This window comes from Schistocerca cancellata, chromosome 10 (genome assembly GCF_023864275.1).
Source record: "Schistocerca cancellata isolate TAMUIC-IGC-003103 chromosome 10, iqSchCanc2.1, whole genome shotgun sequence".
NCBI classification, from domain to species: domain Eukaryota; kingdom Metazoa; phylum Arthropoda; class Insecta; order Orthoptera; family Acrididae; genus Schistocerca; species Schistocerca cancellata.
Window position 1 is genome coordinate 207,716,319 of NC_064635.1, and position 22,262 is coordinate 207,738,580.

A 22,262-nucleotide genomic window follows, 5' to 3' on the forward strand; every position below is an offset into this window, starting at 1 on the left:
TATTGAAACAGATCTCTGAATGATTTAGTAGTTTGGTCACAATTGGCACTGAAAGTCATACAGGCTACAGATTTCAAGTCTTAATATCTATTTAACTAATAGACTTTAGGTTAATTTAAACACTTTGCTGGAATCAGTAAAATTTAGGCTTTCTTTTGGATGCAGTCTTATAGCTGAATTCGATCTATTAACTCGCTCGAATTTTACTTAATATGTATTGCACAATATACGCCATTGTTCATAACTTTTAATAGGATGCATTTCCAATAAAATTTACTTTCAGAACAGACATTAGAATGTACTGAAATAATAGATTTTACTAGGGGAATTTTATTTAAACTGTTTCTGTTTCTGTACTATGAGGCTGAAGGCCATAGAATCTGTAGTCGGAATCTGAGTAGTGAAAATGAAAAAAAATAAAAGTTCATTGCTTAACTAAGTTACTGAAGGAGTGTAAAACCAAAATAGGATAGCACTGGGCAACCCTGCTTTGTTACAAGGTGCTACTTATCTACATTCGGTACATCCTGCCCTCTTTCTCTCTTAAATCATGCACACACATGCATGTATGTGTGTGCGTGATTTAAGAGAGAAAGAGAGCAGGAGGGAATGAGCATAGTGAAGTATATGAAAAAAAAAAATTGTTCTCGCATTATAGAAAGTGTCGGTAATTCAAGGGCACCCGTACTCAGGAGCAGGGGGGAGGGGGATATTTGCAGCCCCCCTCTAGCTCAAGGAAAGGGAAAAAAAACGTATTGTAGTCAGGGTTTTTCACCAACTCACTCCCCCCCCCCCCCCCCCCCCCCCCCCCCGCACACACACCACCACCACCAATTGAACAAAGTGAAGGAAAGGTCAGTATTTATGGCTGCTTACAAGTCGTCATTCGTCTTCCAAGGTATTAAAAATATTCCTTACACCCAGGTCTAGGCATTGCTCCGCAAACGGATTTATGGGTGATCATGCTGTAACTGTAAAACTGACGTGTTCCTCATCATAGCGAGAGGTTGCAGTTGTGATCCACGGAATGTGCAAATCTACATTACTAGATAGTTAAACTGGTGCACAGTGTACATTTCCAGTTGCAGGTTCCATATGTAGCAACTTTTAGGGACAACAAAAATTTCGTTTTCAGTATTTCATGTAATTACTGGGTAAATTTAAAATGCTTTCCTGATCTACTCATTAATCTTATGTTAAAGGTTTAACACAATGTAAGTCAGGTATTAAAGTCGGAAACTGTGTATACAGTGTGGTCCATTGATCGTGACCGGGCCAAATATCTCACGAAATAAGCGTCTAACGAAGAAACTACAAAGAACGAAACTTGTCTAGCTTGAAGGGGGAAACAAGATGGCGCTATGGTTGGCCTGCTAGATTGCGCTGCAATAAGTCAAACGGATTCCAACTGGTTTTTTAAAAAAATAGGAACCCCCATTTTTTATTACATATTCATTTAGTATGTAAAAAAATATGAATGTTTTAGTTGGACCACTTTTTTCACTTTGTGATAGATGGCGCTGTAATAGTCACAAACATAGGGCTCACAATTTTAGACAAACAGTTGGTAACAGGTAGGATTTTTAAATTAAAATGCAGAACGTAGGTATGTTTGAACATTTTATTTCGGTTGTTCCAATGTGACACATGTACCTTTGTTAACTTGTCATTTCTACGAATGCATGCTGTTACAGCGTGATTACCTGTAAATACCATATTAATGCAATAAATGCTCAAAATCATGTTAGTCAACCTCAATGCATTTGGCAATATGTGTAACGACATTCCTCTCAACAGCGAGTAGTTCGCCTTCCATGATGTTCGCACATGCATTGACAATGCGCTGATGCATGTTTTCAGGCATTGTCAATGGATCATGATAGCAAATGTCCTTCAACTTTCCCCACAGAAAGAAATCCGGGGAAGTCAGATTCGGTGAACGTGCGGGCCATGGTATCGTGCTCCGACAACCAATCCACCTGTCATGAAATATGCTATTCAATACCGCTTCAACCACATGCGAGCTATGTGCTGGACATCCATCATTTTGGAAGTATATCGCCATTCTGTCACGCAGTGAAACATCTTGTAGTAACATCGGTAGAACATCATGTAGGAAATCAGCATACATTGCACCATTTAGATTGCCATCGATAAAATGGGGGCTATTTATCCTTCCTCCCATAATGCCGCACCATACATTAACCTACCAAGATTGCTCATGCTCCACTTGTCGCAGCCATCATGGATTTTCAGTTACCCAATAGTGCATATTATGTCAATTTACGTTACCACTGTCAGTGAACGATGCTTCGTTGTTAAATAGAATGCGTGCAAAAAATCTGTCATCGTCTCTTAATTTCTCTTGTGCCCAGAACATTACACGACGTTCAAAGTCATCACCGTGCAATTCCTGGTGCATAGAAATATGGTACGGGTGCAATCAATGTTGATGTAGTGTTCTCAACACTGACGTTTTTGAGATTCTGGATTCTCGCGTAGTTTGTCTGCTACTGATGTGCAGATTAGCCGCGACAGCACCTAAAACACCTACTTGGGCATCATCATTTGTTGCAGGTCGTGGTTGACATTTCACATGTTGCTGAACACTTCCAGTTTCCTTAAATAAGTTAACTATCTGGCGAACGGTCCGGACACTTGGATGATGTCGTCCAGGATACCGAGCAGCATACATAGCACACGCCCGTTAGGCATTTTGGTCACAATAGCCATAAATCAACACAATATCGACCTTTTCCGCAATTGGTACACGGTCCATTTTAACACAGGTAACGTATCACAAAGCAAATAACGTCCGCACTGGCGGAATGTTACGTGATACCGCGTACTTATATGTTTGTGACTATTACAGCGTCATCTATTACAGAGCGAAGAAAGTGGTCCAGCTAAAACATTCATATTTCTTTACGAACTACTCGAATATGTAATAAGAATGTGGGTTCCTATTTTAAAAAATGCAGTTGATATCCGTTTGACGTATGGGAGCGCCATCTGGTTTCCCCCTTCAAGCTAGACGAGTTACGTTCTTTGTATTTGTTTCGTTTGATGCTTATTTCGTGAGATATTTGGCCCGGTCACTATCAATGGACCACCCTGTATATATCTTCAGATAGCGTAACCCACAGGGCACAAATTACCCAGACTAACCTAAGAACATTGTAATTTATTGCTCAAACAGTACACTCACGTGGAAGACTCATTACAACACAAGTAGCGGTACACAAGTGGCCAGCATAGCCTTCAGCTCCAGCCTACATATTCATTAGCTCCAGGCACAGTCAGCAGGCTGTGCATACAACTGCTGTCATGCTACCAGACTGGGTGGCCTCTTGTGGCCAAATTGAGCACAAACTTCAGGCACTAACTGTGAAGAGGCAAACCCACAAAATTGGTACTGTATTATTTCCGTATTTGTGAATGAGATCACTCAGAGGATTCCAATAAAGTGTACTCACAATTTCAAAGCTTTTAAAAACTTTCTCTCACTGACACTCCATGACAAAATAATGAAAGCAAAAAATTTGTTTCGTTAGCTACATTGTCGCTCGCTGATCGTGCAGTTGAGCTTCAGTATCAGACGTGAAGTTTTGATTTATCACTTCTGTGCTACTAACTTTATTCTAAACACATTTTACAGACATTAACCCAAATATGTCACTGAATTTACTGGCTTAATTATATCATTGCCTGACACACGTTTATGGAGATATGACAGTTTATACATGGGTCTTCAATTCTTAAAGTTGGGAGACTTACTGGTAATTAAATGACAGGTATCAGCTTGTGAAGACTGCAGGTACCTGATACATATTGTGCTGCTGTCAATGACCATATTATGTAATGACAGAATAAAAATACGCACAGGCATATAGCGAAAGAAAAGGAGTGAAACATTACATCATTTGTCAAGCTGCGATTCTATACATCAAGGGCAGAGTCAATCATTTGTGTCCTGACACAACTCAGTGACATAACATTAAAAGTGGATAATACTTAATTGTGCTGGTCATAGCTGCAGTAACTGCAGCATTTATTCTTAAAGTAGCATGTTACAAAAACAATGTAAAATGAGCTACACGGAAGATAAAAATGAGGAAAAGAGATAGTGGGATAAGATGGGTGTTAGCTTTCCTCATCATTTTTAATTTTCACTAATGATTTTTAATGTAAATGATTGATAAAACAAAAAAAAAAGTTTCTTGCACACAGAAACACTCTCATGTCCGCACTGATTGGGTCAGCAAGTAAGCAGCAAGCTGTGAAGTAGCAGTAGCATCACAAATAAATAAACTGTGCATCAATCTCACAGTGAACAATCCTTTTGTGCTTTGGCAGAGCTGAATGTATAGATTATATTTTTATTTGCAGTTCTCAGTTACGTAATAGCACACGTGTTAACTGTGACGTTAATGTGTGTGTTACAGATACGGCTGGAGAGCAAGACGTCTTCGAGTACGCGTCTCCTTTTCTGTACGACTGGAATCCTATTACGCAGACTGGAGAGTGATCCAAACCTCGACTGTGTCTCCCACATAATTGTTGATGAAGTCCATGAGCGCAGTGAAGAAAGGTAATGTAACTCTTTTACATCGGTACAAAGGAAACCTGATAGACAATTTGCCCTGTGTGTCAAGAAGAAAAAAGTCATTGAGTTCAGTAAAAGTACAGTATAACTCTGCCTTTACATTCCTGGAATTAGTGTTTTCCCATCATTTAAGATATTTTTAATTGCTCCCCTCAAATTTCCTACATTCACAATGTTAATTTGCACCTGATTTTGCATTGACATATTCATAATTTTCCCACAATTTGCGCTTTATGAATAAATGTTCGTGGAGAAAAAACTGACGTAAAATGACGTCATGGCATTGGCCTTCAAGTAGTGTTTACAGACTTTATACAGTCAAATTTCTTGACACCAGGGCACTCCGCTAAGCGCATATTAACTGGTATATGGGTAACAGTTTGAACAATTTGTGCTGTATCTCCTGTTGCTGCCAAGCTGTACTTGGTGTAGTGGTTGATGGGAGTAGGTAGGTTCATTCGAATAAAAATATGATGACCATCTACAACCATTTCCAAACTGTCTCTACTGCGCTTGCATAGCTCCGTGATTGTTATTTAGTGTGTTTCATCGTTTGGCCACTTACAGCACTAGTTAACAACTTTGCTGACTTTGTGATGCTAAAATGTTTTTGGTTTAGCCAGAGAACCAATTACATATTTTTTTCATGCATAGGAATACGTATTTCGAGAATTTATTCTTATTGCCAAGTGCAATATTTATGTGTGTGCTTTTTGTGATGTTTCGCAAACAAACAGTGTGAGTGCACATGTATGGTTTTCTATGTAATTGAGGAGGCAGATTACCTGATAACCTTAAAAAGACCACTTCAGTGCAAGAGACACAGAAAGCACATATGAAAAAACCACACAGAATACTTACATAAATATTTGCAATTGATAGTGAGCAAAAATGCTCAAAATGTGTCACGCTAAGCATGAAAAAATATGTAATTGGTGCAGTGTTTCATTATTTAAATAACGAGTGACAGTTCCAAGCTTTCCAAAAAACCGATTGTTACGTATGAAGTTAAGTCAGACATTTCTATTTCCCAGACAGTTACCATTTCCAGTTGCACCTGTAGTATTTGTTAGATAATAAACCTTCATTAGATAATAAACAAGTCCCTGACAAGGAGTTTGGTGCCTATTATGCACATATACCATACTTAAAATGTTACATCGCTCGTTTTACATTCCCTACATTTTACGCCATTTTTTTAAAGTCTCTTGAAAAGTGTAAAGTCAGGGTTTCACTGTAATATTCTCCATATTCTTGCAGTAGTCATCCTAGCCTATTCCTCTATATTGTTGCAATACCGTTTAAGGCATCCCACAAGTTGAGTGAAAGTATTGAAATTACCATTTTTACCCAATTATAATATGATTCTGAATACAAGACAACCTCCTGTTTTTATGAGGCTTCCGTGAAATTTTTATTTTTCACATAAAACAATGTAAAATCCAGGATGGAATGTAACAACATTAAGAAAAGGATAAATGCTACTCAGAGATGCTAAGTCGCAGATAGGTACAACAAAAGAGCATCACATAATAAGCTTTCACCCAACAAGGTCTTTGTCAAAAAAAAAAACACACACACACACACACACACACACACACACACACACACACACACACCACCCCAACAGTCTCGCACTGAAGCCAGTTTGGCTTCAGCTGCCAGAGACTATGGTGTGTGCGCTTGTGCGTGTGTGGTGTTGTCAAAGGTCTTGTTGGCCAAAAGCTTATTCTGTGATGCTCTTTTTGTTGTGCCTATGTGTGACTCAGTGTCTCCACTATATGATGAGTAGCAGTTGTCCTTTTCATAACTTTGTTATTTTTAACATATTGTGACTAATCAGATGTACAAGTTGTTTTATTGATGTAAAGTATCTTAAGGCCTGGTTAGAAAACAGCCATATTTTTTTCTTACGCAGATTATATGACACTGGTATTAGTAATTTGTCATCAAATGGCGTGGGAAGTCGCTGAACTGGTGTTGTTGCATCACATTTAAAAAGCTTCTATTCTCTTCTTAAATGAACTGTTTATCATCACGTTTCTCTTCTGTACAAGGTTACACTTCAGACAAATATCTTCAGAAAAGACTTCCTAATGTATAAATTTATATTTGATATCTTTTTTCTTGCTATTGCATCCTCTCTACTACGACCTTCATCAGTTACTTTGCTGCTCAAGAACCAAACCCATTTCCTAACCTATGTAACACAGCATTGTCTGATTTAATTAGGCTATATTCCATTATCATTTTTCCCCATATTATACCCTCTTTTCAAGACACTATCCATTCCATTCAGCTGCACTTCTTTGTGACTGACTTTAAGTTTTTTCTTTTCCTTGAACTTTAATTCCCTTTCAGATTTATCCTTGGCTTCTTTTACTTCTTATTCATTGTAGAGATTGAATGACACTGGTGATAGGCTAAAACTCTGTCCCACTTCCTTCTCAGCTGCAATTTTTATTTCATGTTCTTCAATTCTTATAACTGCAGTCTGACATCTGAGCAGGTTGCAGGTAACCTTTTATTTCAAGTATTTTATCCCTGCTGCCTTCAAAATCAAGCACTGTATTTGAGTCAACAACATTTTTTTCCGATATGTACTAACACTGTGAACATAAATTTGCTTTTGTTCAACCATTATTCTAAGATAAGTGTTGGCTTGTGTGCTCCTACATTTCTCCAGAACCCAAACTGACCTCCTCTGAGGTCGGCTTATACCAGTTTTTCCAATTCCCATCTGCACAGTTCAGAAAAGCTGTGCAATGATTGCAGCAGAGCTGGTATATGACATGTCTGCTTTTGCTGGTGGCCTGGCCTCTAATGGGGTAGGATAAGCCAGTGACAACCCTGAAATGAAGGACGTCATACCCAAGATCTTTTCCAACACTCCTAAAGTGGTGTCCCATTGCCTAACCAACGTCTGCAACTTCGTAGTCCGCCCCTATGCCAATCCCTATCCCAACACCTTGCCATAGGGATCATGTCCCTGTGGAAGACCTGTATGTGAGACCTGCCCAGTCCACCCATCCAGCATTTACCATTCCAAACCTGTCACAGGCTTATCCTCCCCATCAGAGGCAGGGGCAATTGTGAAAGCAGCCATGTCCTGTACCATCTCTGCTGCAATCATTGCACAACCTTTTATATCGCCATGAATGCCAACTAGCTGTCTGCCAGGATGAATGGCCACCAACAAACTGTGCCCAAGAATGCAATTGTGCTTGGTTTCAAATGGCTGCTTCAGAATCTGTGCCATCCGGATCCTTCCCTCAACTACCAGCTTTTCTGAAGTGTGCAGGTGGTAGTTATCCTTACAACACGCTCTCTGTTCCCGAAATCACCCCATCCTCAACCTGTGGTAATCTACTGTCAGTAAATCCTGCACCCAACAGTTTGCACTCCCTCTGTTCTGTCACCTCCTCCCAATTCACATCGCCTAACCATCATTGTGCTCCGCTCTTTGCCAATGCACCCAACGGTCTTTCCTCATTCTTCATTCCTCTCCTTTACCGCACCCCGCTTACCCCCTCCCCTACAGCATCCTGCCATTTAGTCCGTGCACGCTCTGCCAGGCAGCACTGATTCCTGTCCTCCCATCTGTACCCTGCTATCCCTCCCTCTTTACTGTCCCACTCCGGATTGCTGCTTGTGTTCGATGCGACATTATTGCTTTTTGCCTAAAGCGGCCAGAGGTTGCAGTCATGTGGGTGTGAGATATGCTGGCTTGTGTGTGTGTGTGTGTGTGTGTGTGTGTGTGTGTGTGTGTGTGTGTGTGTGTGTGTGTTTCACTTATGAAGAAGGCGTTGGCGGAAACCTCAATTTATAATGGTATTTTCATTGCGTCTATCTGCAACTCAATGTGTCATCTTTATGGTGAGTAGTAATCTATCATTTCATGAACTGATAGTTCAGTAATATTTATTCCTATCAACACCCATCTTCTTTGTGAGTGGAATTATTCCATTCTACATGAAGTCTGAGGGTACTTCACTTGTCTTTTATATGTTGCACACCAGGTGGAATGGTTTAATAATGGCTGGTTCTCCCAAGGATCTCAATAATTCAGAAGGAATGTCGTCTTCTCTAGGGTCCTTGCTTCAGCTTTGATCTTTCAGTGCTCTATCAATTTTTTTCTCGCAATATCATCTCTCTCACCTAATTTTCGACTATTTCCTCTTCCCTCCTGTAAGAAGGCTCACCACTCTTTGTTGTGTTTGTGCTTGGCCACCACAGAGCCCAGCCTATGCAGCACTACTTCCTCTTTCTGTGCTGCAAACCTACACGTCAGCTCTCTCTTACTGACTCACTTTCTGTTGGATGGTCTGTTTGGTGCGGACCCTGTTTAGACTCGGTTCACAATTTCCGGCACTATCTTCTCCTTCCATTAACGATTATATTGTCCACATTATTTGGTTTGACCTGTCATCTTTTCCAAATTTTACAGAAGTGCATGTCGTGCTGGGAAAGTTGCCCACTGTGTAGTCTGCTCTGCCTCTGTGCCCTGGCTCCCTTCCTTCCTGTTGTAGTACACCCAAAACCCAGCACAGTAGCCATCCTGTTGTGGATGGGGATATCAAATACCTGCATGGTGGTAGCCTCCTGACCAGTTGGTGTGTTGCACATTCCTCGTGTATGCAGTGTAGTCTGTGCCTGTCGTGACAGAGGCATAGGGCTTCCAGCAATGGATTACTGGCCAGGTAGCCATAGCTGAGGCTGGGTGTCCCTCATAGGGAAAGACCCATTCAGAATGAGTGGCACCATGCCAGATAGTTTGCACATGAAGTGACCTAAACTTTCTCCCACTGGTGGTCACGTGACCTCAGCAGTCCCTTCGAATGTAAAGGCCTCATATGATGCAATGAAATCCTAAAGTGTTCACTTCACTGGCCACACCTTGGGAGGAACGTAAGACTAGATGACAAGGAGAAAAATGCCCCCTCCAATACCTGGTCTGTACCAGGACTGACAGGGACACCAGTCTGTCGAACACACTGTAGACAAATATGGGAAAGTTGCAGCCATTTCTAAGATGAATAGCGGATTCCTCCTGATTAAAAGTCATCTCCTGCCCCTTCACTGATGCTGCTATCCTGCGAAAAGTTGGGTGACATTCCCGAGACTGCTACTCTATACACAAGACTTGGTATGGTTCTGGGCATCATTTTTTGCCACGATCTTTTGCAATCTGACAATGAGCTTCAGGCCAACTTTGAGCGGCAGGTTGTGCACTTCAACTATTGTGTCCATAGGGGACCAAGCGAAAACAAAGTTCCTACCGCGGCCTTCGTCTTGGCTTTCAAAGGGAATACATTGCCTGAGGAGGTCAAGGTGATGGTCTACCAATGTTCCTTGTCCTAAGAGATGCTTCATGTGTATTAAGTTTGGACATATGTCTTCCTGTTGCACTGACATTGTGGATGTCCTGTGCATGCAAACTTTCCTGCCAACGGTACTTTCCTCTGTTGCACCTCTTACAGTGGGCCTTCAGCACCACCCACGAACGCGTGCCCTCCAACTGGTTGAGGGCCCTTCTGGTGCTTCCACCGCACCCACTTTGGAAGCATTGGCTCTCCACCTGCCTGAGATACCAGTCCCTATCCCCTAGCCAGAGGAACCTCATCTTCCTCTGGCTTCTATAGCTAGGGATTCTCCCTTCTACAGTTTCTGCTCTTCCTCAGCCAGATGCCAGCCGGTGGCTGAAGTGACCAAAGGTTGCTGGTCGTTGGACTCCTTGTTCCTCCTCTGTCCCTGAAACCAATTAAGGGAAACATTCCCAGTGATTGTCTTCTAAGGAGAAGGGCAAGAATGACAAAATGAAGTCCTCTAAGATGAAGCAAACTCTGGTGTCTCCTCACTGCCAGACTCTGCATGTACTCCTCCTGTGCCCAAAGTGGAGATCCCTGTTGCCCCTGAGGCACCAGATCTCCCCAGCCAATTGCTGCAGAATTTCTGTCAGTGGATCCCCTGACGTCTCAGCTGGTGGCAGCATGTGACCCTGGGTCATAACCTGCCCACCCCTGAACCCCCTCATGTGGTCGCTTCATGACCCCACCCTATTGAGGCAGTCTGATCCTGCAGTGGAATTTTCCACCATCTGACTGAGCTATGACAGCTTTTATACACTTACCCTGTATTCTGTGTTGGCATCCAGGAAACATGATTTCCAGCAACCCAGACCCCTGCACTTTGTGCCTACTGGGGTTATTCTAAGAATCGTACCGACTATGAGAGGGTATCAGTTGGAGTTTGTATGCATGTTCTCGACTCAGATATAGTGACCTTGTGCCTGTTGATAAATGTTTGGAGGTTGTTACTGTGTTCAGATAAGGGCACATGTGGAGGCTGTCACAGTGGTTGTTCAGATGAGGGCACATCAGGATTTTACCATCTGTAAGGTTTATCCCAATGATGTTGTTTCCCAGGATGTACTGTCTGCATTACTCTTTCAACTCTTCCCCCACCTTTCCTTGTCTCGGGTGGCTTCACTGTCTGTAACCCTTTGTGGGGTGCAACAATGATCACTGGCTGTGGTAAAGACGTCGAAACGTTACTGGCAATCTTTGCCTATTGAACTCTGGTGCCCCCACACACTTCAGTGTGGTAGATGGAACTTATTCAGCCATTGATTTTTCATTTTTTAGCCCTGGTCTCCCCTACCAGCTGCTCACTGGAGGGTCCACGATGACCCATGTGGTAGTGACCACTTTCCGATATTCCTGTCCCTCCCTCAGAATTTCTCCCCTAGATGCCTGGCCAGATGGGTTCTCAGTAATGCTGGCTCGGATGAGTCTACCTCTGCTGTCACCTTAACTTGTCGCCATAAGGCAATATCCATGCAGCTGTTGAGCATACAATGGCAGCCGACCATGCCATCCCCTCTTCCTTGGGATCCCCCTGTTGGAAGATGGTGTGCTGGTAGACCCCAGAGCTCACAGCAGCCATTTTGCTAGAGCACCTCATTGGCTCACAAGATGACACAGGTAATCATCCTGGGAATAGTAGGTTTCCACCAATGGATCACATACCTCTCCATCAAAGATATGGGCAAAGATCAGATGCCTCTATGGCTTTCAGTCCCCTCCAGGTGTACAAAGTAATTCCTCAGATGGTGCCATTTATACTGATCCAGACACTGTCACCGAACATTTGGCTGAGCATTGTCCTCGCTCATCTGCATCTGAGAACTACCAACCTGCCTTTCGTCATCAAACAGCGGGTGAATCAAATGTGCTTATCTTTTACTACCTGCCACCTGGAGCCATACAATGCTCCATTCAGAGGATGAGAGCTCTCCAGTGCCCTAGCCCATTGCCCTGATATGCCCCCAGAGCCAGAGTGCATTCACAACCAACTGATGAAAAGTCTCTCAGTGGATTGTCAGTGTCGCATCCTTGCCCTCTTTAATCAGATCTGGAACGAAGGTGAGTTCCTATCTCAGTGGTGAGAAAGTGCCATAATTCTGGCACTGAAACTGGGTAAGAACCCCTTAGATCTTGAATGCGTGGTGAGCAAGTGGCTGTGTTAGCCCCTTGAGTCTCAGGGCCTTCTGGCTGCACCTCAGGGTGGTTTTTACATAGGCTGCTCCACTGCTGGTACACTGCCGGTCGTGAAAAGTGCAGCACCAAGAAGGAATTACCCAAGCAGCATCACACTTGGTGGAAGTGGCAACAGGTGTGCAAGCAATATGTGATATGTTTTGTAGCGAGATGGGGTACACGTAGGCCGAGGAGAGCCCTCTCGTGTCGGTCCGGCAGGGTCGGTGTTGCGCCTAGTGTAGTTGGTGCAGAGCTGTCACACAAGGTGGAAACAATACAGTGAGTGCCAGTATACATCTACATCTACAGTTACATCCATAATCCGTGAGGCACCTGCCAGTGTGTGGCGGAGGGTACCTCGAGTACCTCTATCGGTTTTCCCTTCTATTCCAGTCTCGTATTGTTCGTGGAAAGAAAGATTGTCGGTATGCCACTGTGTGGGCTCTAATCTTTGATTTTATCCTCATGGTCTCTTTGCGAGATATACGTAGGAGGGAGCAAAATATACGGCTTGACTCCTCGGTGAAGGTATGTTCTCGAAACTACAACAAAAGCCCGTACCGAGCTACTGAGCAAACTTTTGCAAAGTCTTTCACTGGAGTTTATCTGCCATCTCCGTAACGCTTTTGCGATTACTAAATCCCCCCTGCGGGTCCGGGGATTAGAATAGGCCTGAGGTATTCCTGCCTGTCGTAAGAGGCGACTAAAAGGAGTCCATCCCCCTCACGGGGGTAGTTAGCGCCTGCGTCCGGAGACGGACGGTTCCACGACCTATAATCGTGGTCTTTTTGGTTTTTCACTTCTCGTTTCTTCCTTCCTTTTGTTGGTTCCTTTCTTTGCTCTTCTCCACCTCACTGTCTTCCTTACTCTTTCCCTTGACTTCTCTTTGCCTTCTCATTGCCTTTTTCTCCTTGCCTTCTCATTGCCTTTTTCTCCTTGCCTTCTCATTGCCTTTTTCTCCTTGCCTTCTCATTGCCTTTTTCTCCTTGCCTTCTCATTGCCTTTTTCTCCTTGCCTTCTCATTGCCTTTTTCTCCTTGCCTTCTCATTGTCTTTTTCTCCTTGCCTTCTCATTGTCTTTTTCTCCTTGCCTTCTCATTGTCTTTTTCTCCTTGCCTTCTCATAGCCTTCTTCTCCTTGCCTTCTCTGGTCTCCGCCTTGGCGTTTGAGACAGTCTGTCCTCTTTCTCCCTCTCTCTCTTCTTTTTCCTCTTCTTCCTTTCTCCCTGTGCGTGCCTGAAGGCCGACCCACGCGTTCGCACGCGTAGCCGGTGACGGGGTAACGCGTAAGTCCCCGCCCTGGGTAGACATGTAAGGCACGCGCGTACCCCCTGGTAAAGGCCAGGCCCGGGGAGGGGCGCGCCATCGGAGACGCTGGCAATCATGGGGGATTCCTCCGCAATGGATTCTACTCCATCTCTCTCGACTTCGACCCAAAAACGGAAACGTGACCAGCCAACAGTGACAAAAGTACTACCGCCTGCCCCACAGTTCCTCGTAGTTTCTCGATCTGAGGATGGAAAGGATTTCTCCTCTGTCAACCCTTTCGTTATTCAGAAGGGCGTAGATGCCATAGCCGGATCTGTCAAATCTTGTACCAGGTTGCGTAACGGCACCTTATTACTAGAAACTGAGAGTGCCTTTCAGGCACAAAAACTGCTCCGGGCCACCCTCCTGTACACGTTCCCTGTCCGGGTGGAGGCCCACCGAACTTCGAATTCGTCTCGTGGTGTAGTCTATACTAGCTCCCTCGACGGATTGACTGACGAGGAGCTTCAATCTTTCCTCGCTGAGCAGGGCGTGACGGCTGTCCATCGGGTCATGAAAAAGGTCAACAATGACCTTGTACCGACCCGGACACTTTTCTTGACCTTCGATAGTGTTAAGCTGCCATCGCGCATCAAGGCGGGCTACGAGGTTATTTCTGTTCGCCCCTATGTCCCGACACCTACGCGCTGCTACCAGTGTCAGCGTTTCAATCACACTCGACAGTCTTGTTCCAATGCGGCTAAATGTGTCACTTGTGGCAGGGATGCCCATGAGGGTGACTGTCCACCTCCGTCTCCTCGTTGTGTGAACTGTCAGGGTGACCATGCCGCATCCTCCTGCGACTGTCCTGTCTATAAGGAAGAACGCTGTATCCAAGAAATTCGGGTCAAAGAGAAAGTGTCCACCTCGGCTGCTCGCAAGCTATTGGCTAGTAGGAAGCCCACGCTGCTCCCAGCGGGGAAATACAGTACTGTCCTCGCCTCTCCTCGGACTACCCGGGAAGTAGCAACCCAGACATGCGATCTGACCTTCAGCACCACAGTCGTCCGTTCGGCCAGTGCTAAGATCGCGCGGTCGACGTCTCCTCTTCCTCCCATCACCCCACAGACACCAGCCCCTTCCTCAGCTTCTGCTAAGTCGAAGATCCCGAAGTCAGATGCACGGGCCTTCAAGAAGGAACCATCCTGTGCAGACTTCCTCCGTCCCTCGACCTCCCAGCCTTCGACCGGTACTTCCACCAAACGTCCTTCCAAAAAGGCGCATAGGAAGCACAGTTCTCCTTCTCCGCCACGGCGCATTTCTTCTCCTGCGCCACCCAGCGGTTGCCGCCCCAGGCCGTCATCCGTTTCGCCTGGCCGCACCGCTGGTAGCCGTACATCTGGCCGTTCACCGGCGGAGGAAGCTCCCCCTCCCGGCCATCCTCCCGAGATGGCCGATGACCCTATAGACCCCATGGACGATGACTGTCCGCCTACTGTTAGCGGCGGCAGTGCTCGCTCGAAGCCAGGCCCTAAGCGGCCTTCGAGGTGACCCCTTCTCTCATCTTCCTTTTCTTACGATGGCACTTATTCACTGGAATATTCGCAGCATTCGCTCCAACCGAGAGGACTTGAAGTTGCTGCTCCGCTTGCATCGTCCGCTCGTCGTAGCCCTCCAGGAAACGAAGCTACGCCCATGCGATCAAATTGCCTTGGCACACTACACCTCTGTGCGTTTTGACCTACCCCCTGTGGTAGGTGTCCCAGCTCATGGAGGGGTTATGTTGCTGGTCGGGGATGATATTTACTACGATCCCATCACGTTGCACACCGGCCTGCAGGCAGTTGCCATCCGCATTACTCTCCCCACTTTTACGTTTTCCTTTTGTACCGTTTACACTCCATCGTTATCTGCCGTTACCAGGGCAGACATGATGCAACTTATTGCTCAGCTACCTGCACCATTTTTGTTAACTGGAGACTTCAATGCCCACCATCCCCTTTGGGGCTCTCCAGCATCCTGCCCGAGGGGCTCCTTGTTAGCAGACCTTTTCAACCAGCTCAATCTTGTCTGCCTCAATACTGGCGCCCCTACTTTTCTTTCGGACACATCTCACACCTATTCCCATTTAGACCTCTCTATATGTACTCCCCAACTTGCACGCCGGTTTGAGTGGTATGCACTTGCTGATACATATTCGAGCGACCACTTCCCGTGTGTTATCCATCTCCTGCAGCATACCCCCTCTCCGTGCTCCTCTAGTTGGACCATCTCCAAAGCAGACTGGGGGCTCTTCTCTTCCAGGGCGACCTTTCAGGATCAAACCTTCACAAGCTGCGATCGTCAGGTCGCACACCTCACGGAAGTCATTCTCGCTGCTGCTGAATATTCCATCCCTCACCCTACTTCTTCTCCACGTCGCGTACCGGTCCCCTGGTGGACCGCAGCATGTAGAGACGCTTTACGTGCTCATCGACGTGCTTTACGCACCTTTATACGCCACCCTACAGTGGCGAATTGTATTAATTATAAACGATTACATGCTCAGTGTCGTCGTATTATTAACGAAAGCAAGAAAGCCAGCTGGGCTGCTTTCACAAGCACCTTCAGCAGTTTTACTCCTTCTTCTGTTGTCTGGGGTAGCCTGCACCGGCTATCTGGCACTAAGGTCCACTCCCCAGTTTCTGGCTTGAAGGTCGCGAATGAAGTCCTTGTGGCCCCTGAGGCTGTCTCCAATGCCTTCGGCCGCTTTTTCGCAGAGGTTTTGAGCTCCGCTCATTACCACCCTGCCTTCCTCCCCCGCAAACAGGCAGAGGAGGCTAGGCCACCTGACTTCCGCTCCTCGGATTGTGAAAGTTATAATGCCCCATTCACCATGCGGGAACTCGAAACCGCACTTGGCCGATCACGGTCCTCCGCTCCAGGGCCTGATTCTATTCATATTCAGATGCTGAAGAACCTTTCTCCTGCGGGTAAAGGTTTTCTTCTTCATACATACAATCACATCTGGATTGAGGGACATGTTCCCGCATGCTGGCGTGAGTCTATTGTTGTCCCGATTTCTAAGCCGGGGAACTACAAGCAGTTGCCTTCCAGTTATCGACCTATCTCGCTTACCAGCTGTGTCTGTAAAGTGATGGAGCGAATGGTTAACTCTCGATTGGTTTGGCTGCTCGAGTCTCGACGCCTACTTACCAATGTACAATGTGGATTTCGTAGGCGCCGCTCTGCTGTTGACCATCTGGTTACCTTGTCGACCTTCATTATGAATAACTTCTTGCGGAAGCGCCTGACCGCGGCTGTGTTCTTTGATTTGGAGAAAGCTTACGACACCTGTTGGAGGGCGGCCATTCTCCGCACCATGCATACATGGGGCCTTCGCGGTCGCCTCCCTCTTTTTATTCGTTCCTTTTTAATGGATCGACAGTTCAGGGTACGTGTGGGTTCTGTCCTGTCCGACACCTTTCGCCAGGAGAATGGGGTGCCACAGGGCTCAGTTTTGAGCGTCGCTCTCTTCGCCATCGCGATCAATCCAATAATGGATTGCCTCCCAGCTGATGTATCAGGCTCCCTTTTTGTGGACGATTTTACCATCTATTGCAGCGCGCAGTGTACACGTGTCCTGGAGCGCTGTCTTCAGCGTTCTCTTGACCGTCTTTACTCCTGGAGTGTCGCCAATGGCTTCCGTTTTTCTGCCGAGAAGACGGTCTGTATTAACTTCTGGCGCTACAAAGAGTTTCTCCCACTGTCCTTACGACTTGGTCCCGTTGCTCTCCCAATCGTGGAGACAACCAAATTTTTAGGCCTTACCTGTGACAGGAAACTTAGCTGGTCTCCACATGTGTCATATTTGGCCGCCCGTTGTACCCGTTCTTTAAATGTCCTCCGTGTTCTCAGTGGTATGTCGTGGGGAGCGGATCGAACCGTCCTACTTCGTCTATATCGGTCGATCGTCCGCTCCAAGCTGGATTATGGGAGCTTCGTATACTCCTCTGCACGGCCATCCATCTTATGCCGCCTCAACTCCATACAACATCGGGGTTTACGACTTGCGATCGGAGCATTTTATACCAGTCCCGTAGAGAGTCTTCATGCTGACGCTGGCGAATTGCCACTCACCTACCGGCACGATATACTGCTTTGTCGGTATGCCTGTCGGCTACTGTCAGTGCCTGACCATCCGTCTTATCATCCCTTTTTTGACGACTCTCTCGACCGTCAATACGGGTTGTATGTCTCTGCCCTGCTACCCCCTGGAGTTCGCTTTCATCGCATCCTTCAACACCTTAAATTTTCACTCCCTGCAACCTTTCGAGTGGGCGAGAGCCGCACGCCACCTTGGCTCCAGGCTCAGGTCCGCGTTCACCTTGACCTCAGCTCGCTCCCAAAAGAGGTCACCCCCGGTTCGGTCTACCACTCCCGTTTTTTGGAACTTCGTTCGAAGTTCATCAACATGACTTTCATTTATACAGATGGCTCTAAGACCAATGATGGGGTCGGGTGTTCCTTTATTGTCGGGGCACAAAGTTTCAAATACCGGCTCCATGGCCATTGTTCGGTCTTCACAGCTGAGCTCTTTGCCCTCTACCAGGCTGTTCTTTACATCTGCCGCCACCGACATTCTGCTTATGTCATCTGCTCAGATTCCCTGAGCGCCATCCAGAGCCTCAGTGATCCGTACCCGGTTCACCCTTTCGTACACCGGATCCAACGCTCTCTTCAGCAGCTGGTGGACGTCGGTTCTCCGGTTAGCTTTATGTGGGTTCCTGGCCATGTTGGTATCCCTGGGAACGAAGCTGCAGATGCCGCGGCCAAGGCTGCGGTCCTCCGGCCTCGGACAGCTTCTTGTTGTGTCCCTTCGTCCGATTTTAGCAGGGTCATTTGTCGGCGCATCTTACGGCTGTGGCATGCCGATTGGGCTGCACTTACCGACAACAAGCTTCGGGCCTTAAAACCTCTTCCCGTGGCTTGGACGTCCTCCTCACGCCCTTCTCGGCGGGAGGAGGTAGTTTTAGCCCGGTTAAGAATTGGACACTGCCGGTTCAGCCATCGCCATCTGCTGACGGCTGCGCCGGCGCCGTTCTGCCCATGTGGGCACTTGCTGACGGTTAGACACATTTTAATGTCCTGTCCAGATCTTAACACACTGCGCCTCGATCTTAACCTGCCTAATACTTTCGATGCCATTTTAGCGGATGACCCACGAGCAGCTGCTCGTGTTCTTTGTTTTATCAATTTGACAAACCCCGCTAAGGACATTTGATGTTGTTTTTTAATCCTATGCCTGTCAGTCTGTCTTTTATCGTGTTTTCCCTTTTAGTTGTTGTTGTCAACTTGTGCCTCGCGGTGCATTCTTAGAGTAGTCAGGGCGCTAACGACCATTGAAGTTGTGCGCCCTAAAACCACAAAAAAAAAAGATTACTAAATGATCGTGTAACGAAGCGCGCTGCTCTCCGTTGGAGCTTCTCTGTCTCTTCTATCAACCCTATCTGGTACGGATCCCACACTGGTGAGCAGTATTCAAGCCGTGGGCGAACAAGTGTACTGTAACCTACTTCCTTTGTTTTCGGATTGCATTTCCTTAGGATTCTTCCAATGAATCTCAGTCTGGCATGTGCTTTACTGACAATTAATTTTATATGGTCATTCCATTTTAAATCACTCCTAAAGCCTACTCCCAGATAATTTATGGAATTAACTGCTTCCAGTTGCTGACTTGCTACATTCTAGCTAAATGATAAAGGATCTTTCTTTCTATGTATTCACAGCACATTACACTTGTCTACATTGAGATTCAATTGCCATTCCCTGCACCATGCATCAATTCGTTGCAGATCCTCCTGCATTTCAGTACAATTTTCCATTGTTACAACCTCTCGATACACTACAGCATCATCCAGAAAAAGCCTCCATGAACTTCCGATGTCATCCACAAGGTCATTTATGTATATTGTGAATAGCAATGGTCCTATGACACTCCCCTGCAGCACACATGAAATCACTCTTACTTCGGAAGACTTCTCTCCATTGAGAATGACATGCTGCGTTCTGTTATCTAGGAACTCTTCAATCCAATCACACAGTTGGTCTGATAGTCCATATGCTCTTACTTTGTCCATCAAATGACTGTGAGCAACTGTATCAAATGTCTTGCGGAAGTCAAGAAACACGGCATCTACCTGGGAACTCGTGTCTATGGCCCTCTTGAGTCTCGTGGACGAATAGCGTGAGCTGGGTTTCACACGATCGTCTTTTTTGAGACCCATGCTGAATCCTACAGAGTACATTTCTAGTCTCCAGAAAAATCGTTATACTCGAACATAATACCTGTTCCAAAATTCTACAACTGATCGACTTTAGAGATATAGGTCTATAGTTCTGCACATCTGTTCGACGTCCCTTCTTGAAAACGGGGATGACCTGTGCCCTTTCCCAATCATTTGGAATGCAACGCTCTTCTAGAGACCTACGGTACACCGCTGCAAGAAGGGGGGCAAGTTCCTTCGCGTACTCTGTGTAAAATCGAACTGATGGACCAGTGGCCTTTCCTCTTTTGAGAGATTTTAATTGTTTTTCAATCCCTCTGTTGTTTATTTCGATATCTACTATTTTGTCATCTGTGCGACAATCTAGAGAAGGAACTACAGTGCAATCTTCCCCTGTGAAACAGCTTTGGAAAAAGTCTGTCATCCTATGTTGCAGTACCATTTTGGTCACAGTGTGTCTGGACATTTTGTTTTGATCCACCTACCACTTTGACATAAGACCAAAATTTCTTAGGATTTTCTGCCAAGTCAGTACATAGAACTTTACTTTCGAATTCGTTGCACGCCTCTCGCATATCGCTTCTCATTTCACTTCGTGTAATTTTTGTTTGTATGCGAGGCTTTGGCTATGTTTATGTTTGCTGTGAAGTTCCCTTTGCTTCCACAGCAGTTTTCTAACTCGGTTGTTGTACCAAAGTGGCTCTTTTCCATCTCTTACGATCTTGCTTGGCACATACCCATCTCATGCATATTGTACAATGGTTTTGAACTTTGTCCACTGATCCTCAACACTATCTGTACTTGAGACAAAACTTTTGTGTTGAGCCGTCAAGTACTCCCTACCTTTTTAATATTTCTATTTACAGCTGAAATCACCAATGCTGTAACTGCTTTATGATCGCCGATTCCCTGTTCTGCATTAACTGTTTCAAGTAGTTCGGGTCTGTTTGTCACCAGAAGGTCTAATATGTTATCGCCACGAGTTGGTTCTCTGTTTAACTGCTCAAGGTAGTTTTCATATAATGCACTTAAAACAATTTCACTGGATTCTTTGTCCCTGCCACCCATTATAAACATTTGAGTCTCGCAGTCTATATCTGGTAAATTAAAATCTCCATCCAAAACTGTAACATGGTTGGGAAATCTACATGAAATATATTCCAGATTTTCCTTTAGGTGTTCTGCCACAACAGTTGCTGAACCAGGGGGACTTTAGAGACATCAGATTACCATATTTGAGCCTGGTTTAACCGTGACCTTCACATTTCGGATCTCCGTCAATTTCCTTCGATACTATTGCACTTTCTATTGCTATAAACTCACCTCCCCCTTCACTGTCCAGCCTGTCTCTGTGGTATACATTCCAATCTGAGTTTAGAATTTCAGTACTGTTTACCTCTGGATTCAGCCAACTTTCCGTCCCTAGTAGTATGTGGGCATTGTGACCGTTTATTAATGAGAGCAGTTCTGGGACCTTTCTATAGACGCTCCTGCAATTTACTATTACCACATTAATATTGTCATTCCCTGTTGCGTTTTGCCTACTGCTACCTTGTTGCGTCTCACGAGGCGTCTTGTTGGGCCTAGGGAGGGAATTCTCTAACCTAAAAAACCTGTATGTGCACTCCACATGTACTCCGCTAACCTTGTAGCCGCTTTCTGCATGTAGTGCACACCTGACCTATTCAGGACGACCCTAGATTTCTCCACCCGATAGTGGAGATAAAGAAATTTGCACCCCAGATCTCCGTAGAATCATCTGAGCATTCCATTTGGCTCCAAACCCGAGGACAGCGATCATTTCTGGGAATGACACAACAAATAGGTAGTTCACATTCCACCCTGTGAGCGAGGCTTTCTGCCTTCAGCAACTCCATCAACCGCCTGTATGAGCTGAGGATGACCTCTGAACCCATATGGCAGGAGTCATTGGTGCCGACATGAACAACTGTTTGCAGTCGGGTGCACCCAGTGCTCTCTGTCGCCGCCAGCAGGGCCTCCTCCACATCTCGGATGACACCCCCCGGCTAGCAGACAGAGTGAACACTGGCCTTCTTCCCTGAACTTTCCACTATTTCCCTAAGGGGCTCCATCATCCGCCTAACATTGGAGTTCTCAATCACTAATAAACCCCTTCCCCCGTGTGTGTGCTCGGACCTTGCTGAAGAAGCGGCCACGTGTCCTTTCACAGGCAGAGCGGGCGACAACATACGGCCAGTCTCCACATTGACCCTCCACCTCGTGTGACGCGAACGTCGTCGAATCCGCTACTCCCCTTTGGGAGAGGGTGGCCCAACGGTGCCCAGTTCCCACAAAGATGTCTCGACAGCAGGGACCGTGGGAGAAGCATGTAACACCTGGGGTGTACCGTGCAACACACCAGACTCCCCACTGCTGCTATACTCTGAGGCAGCAGCCTGAAGACGGCTGATCGCAGCCATCAGCACATTCAGCTGTTCGTGAATAGTTGCCAGCTCATTGACGTCAAAGGGAGCCGAATCGGCATGTGTGCGAGTTCAAATGGGGCAGAATGATTAGTCCCCGGGAAACGGGGTTGTCATACCGTGACATTTCAGCTCGCCCAGGTTGTGCTGCTATGACAGTGA

General features: G+C 45.9%; 1 protein-coding gene across 1 annotated transcript in view; it reads left to right on the top strand.

Annotated features, from left to right (window-relative positions):
- The window catches only part of LOC126106294 (putative ATP-dependent RNA helicase DHX57), a 228,608-nt gene that overhangs the window by 88,435 nt on the left and 117,911 nt on the right, over positions 1-22,262 (top strand). Inside the window, exon 11 of the mRNA XM_049912514.1 lies at positions 4,446-4,591. Coding sequence (XP_049768471.1) covers positions 4,446-4,591 — 146 coding nt within the window. The remainder of the gene's footprint in view (positions 1-4,445; positions 4,592-22,262) is intronic.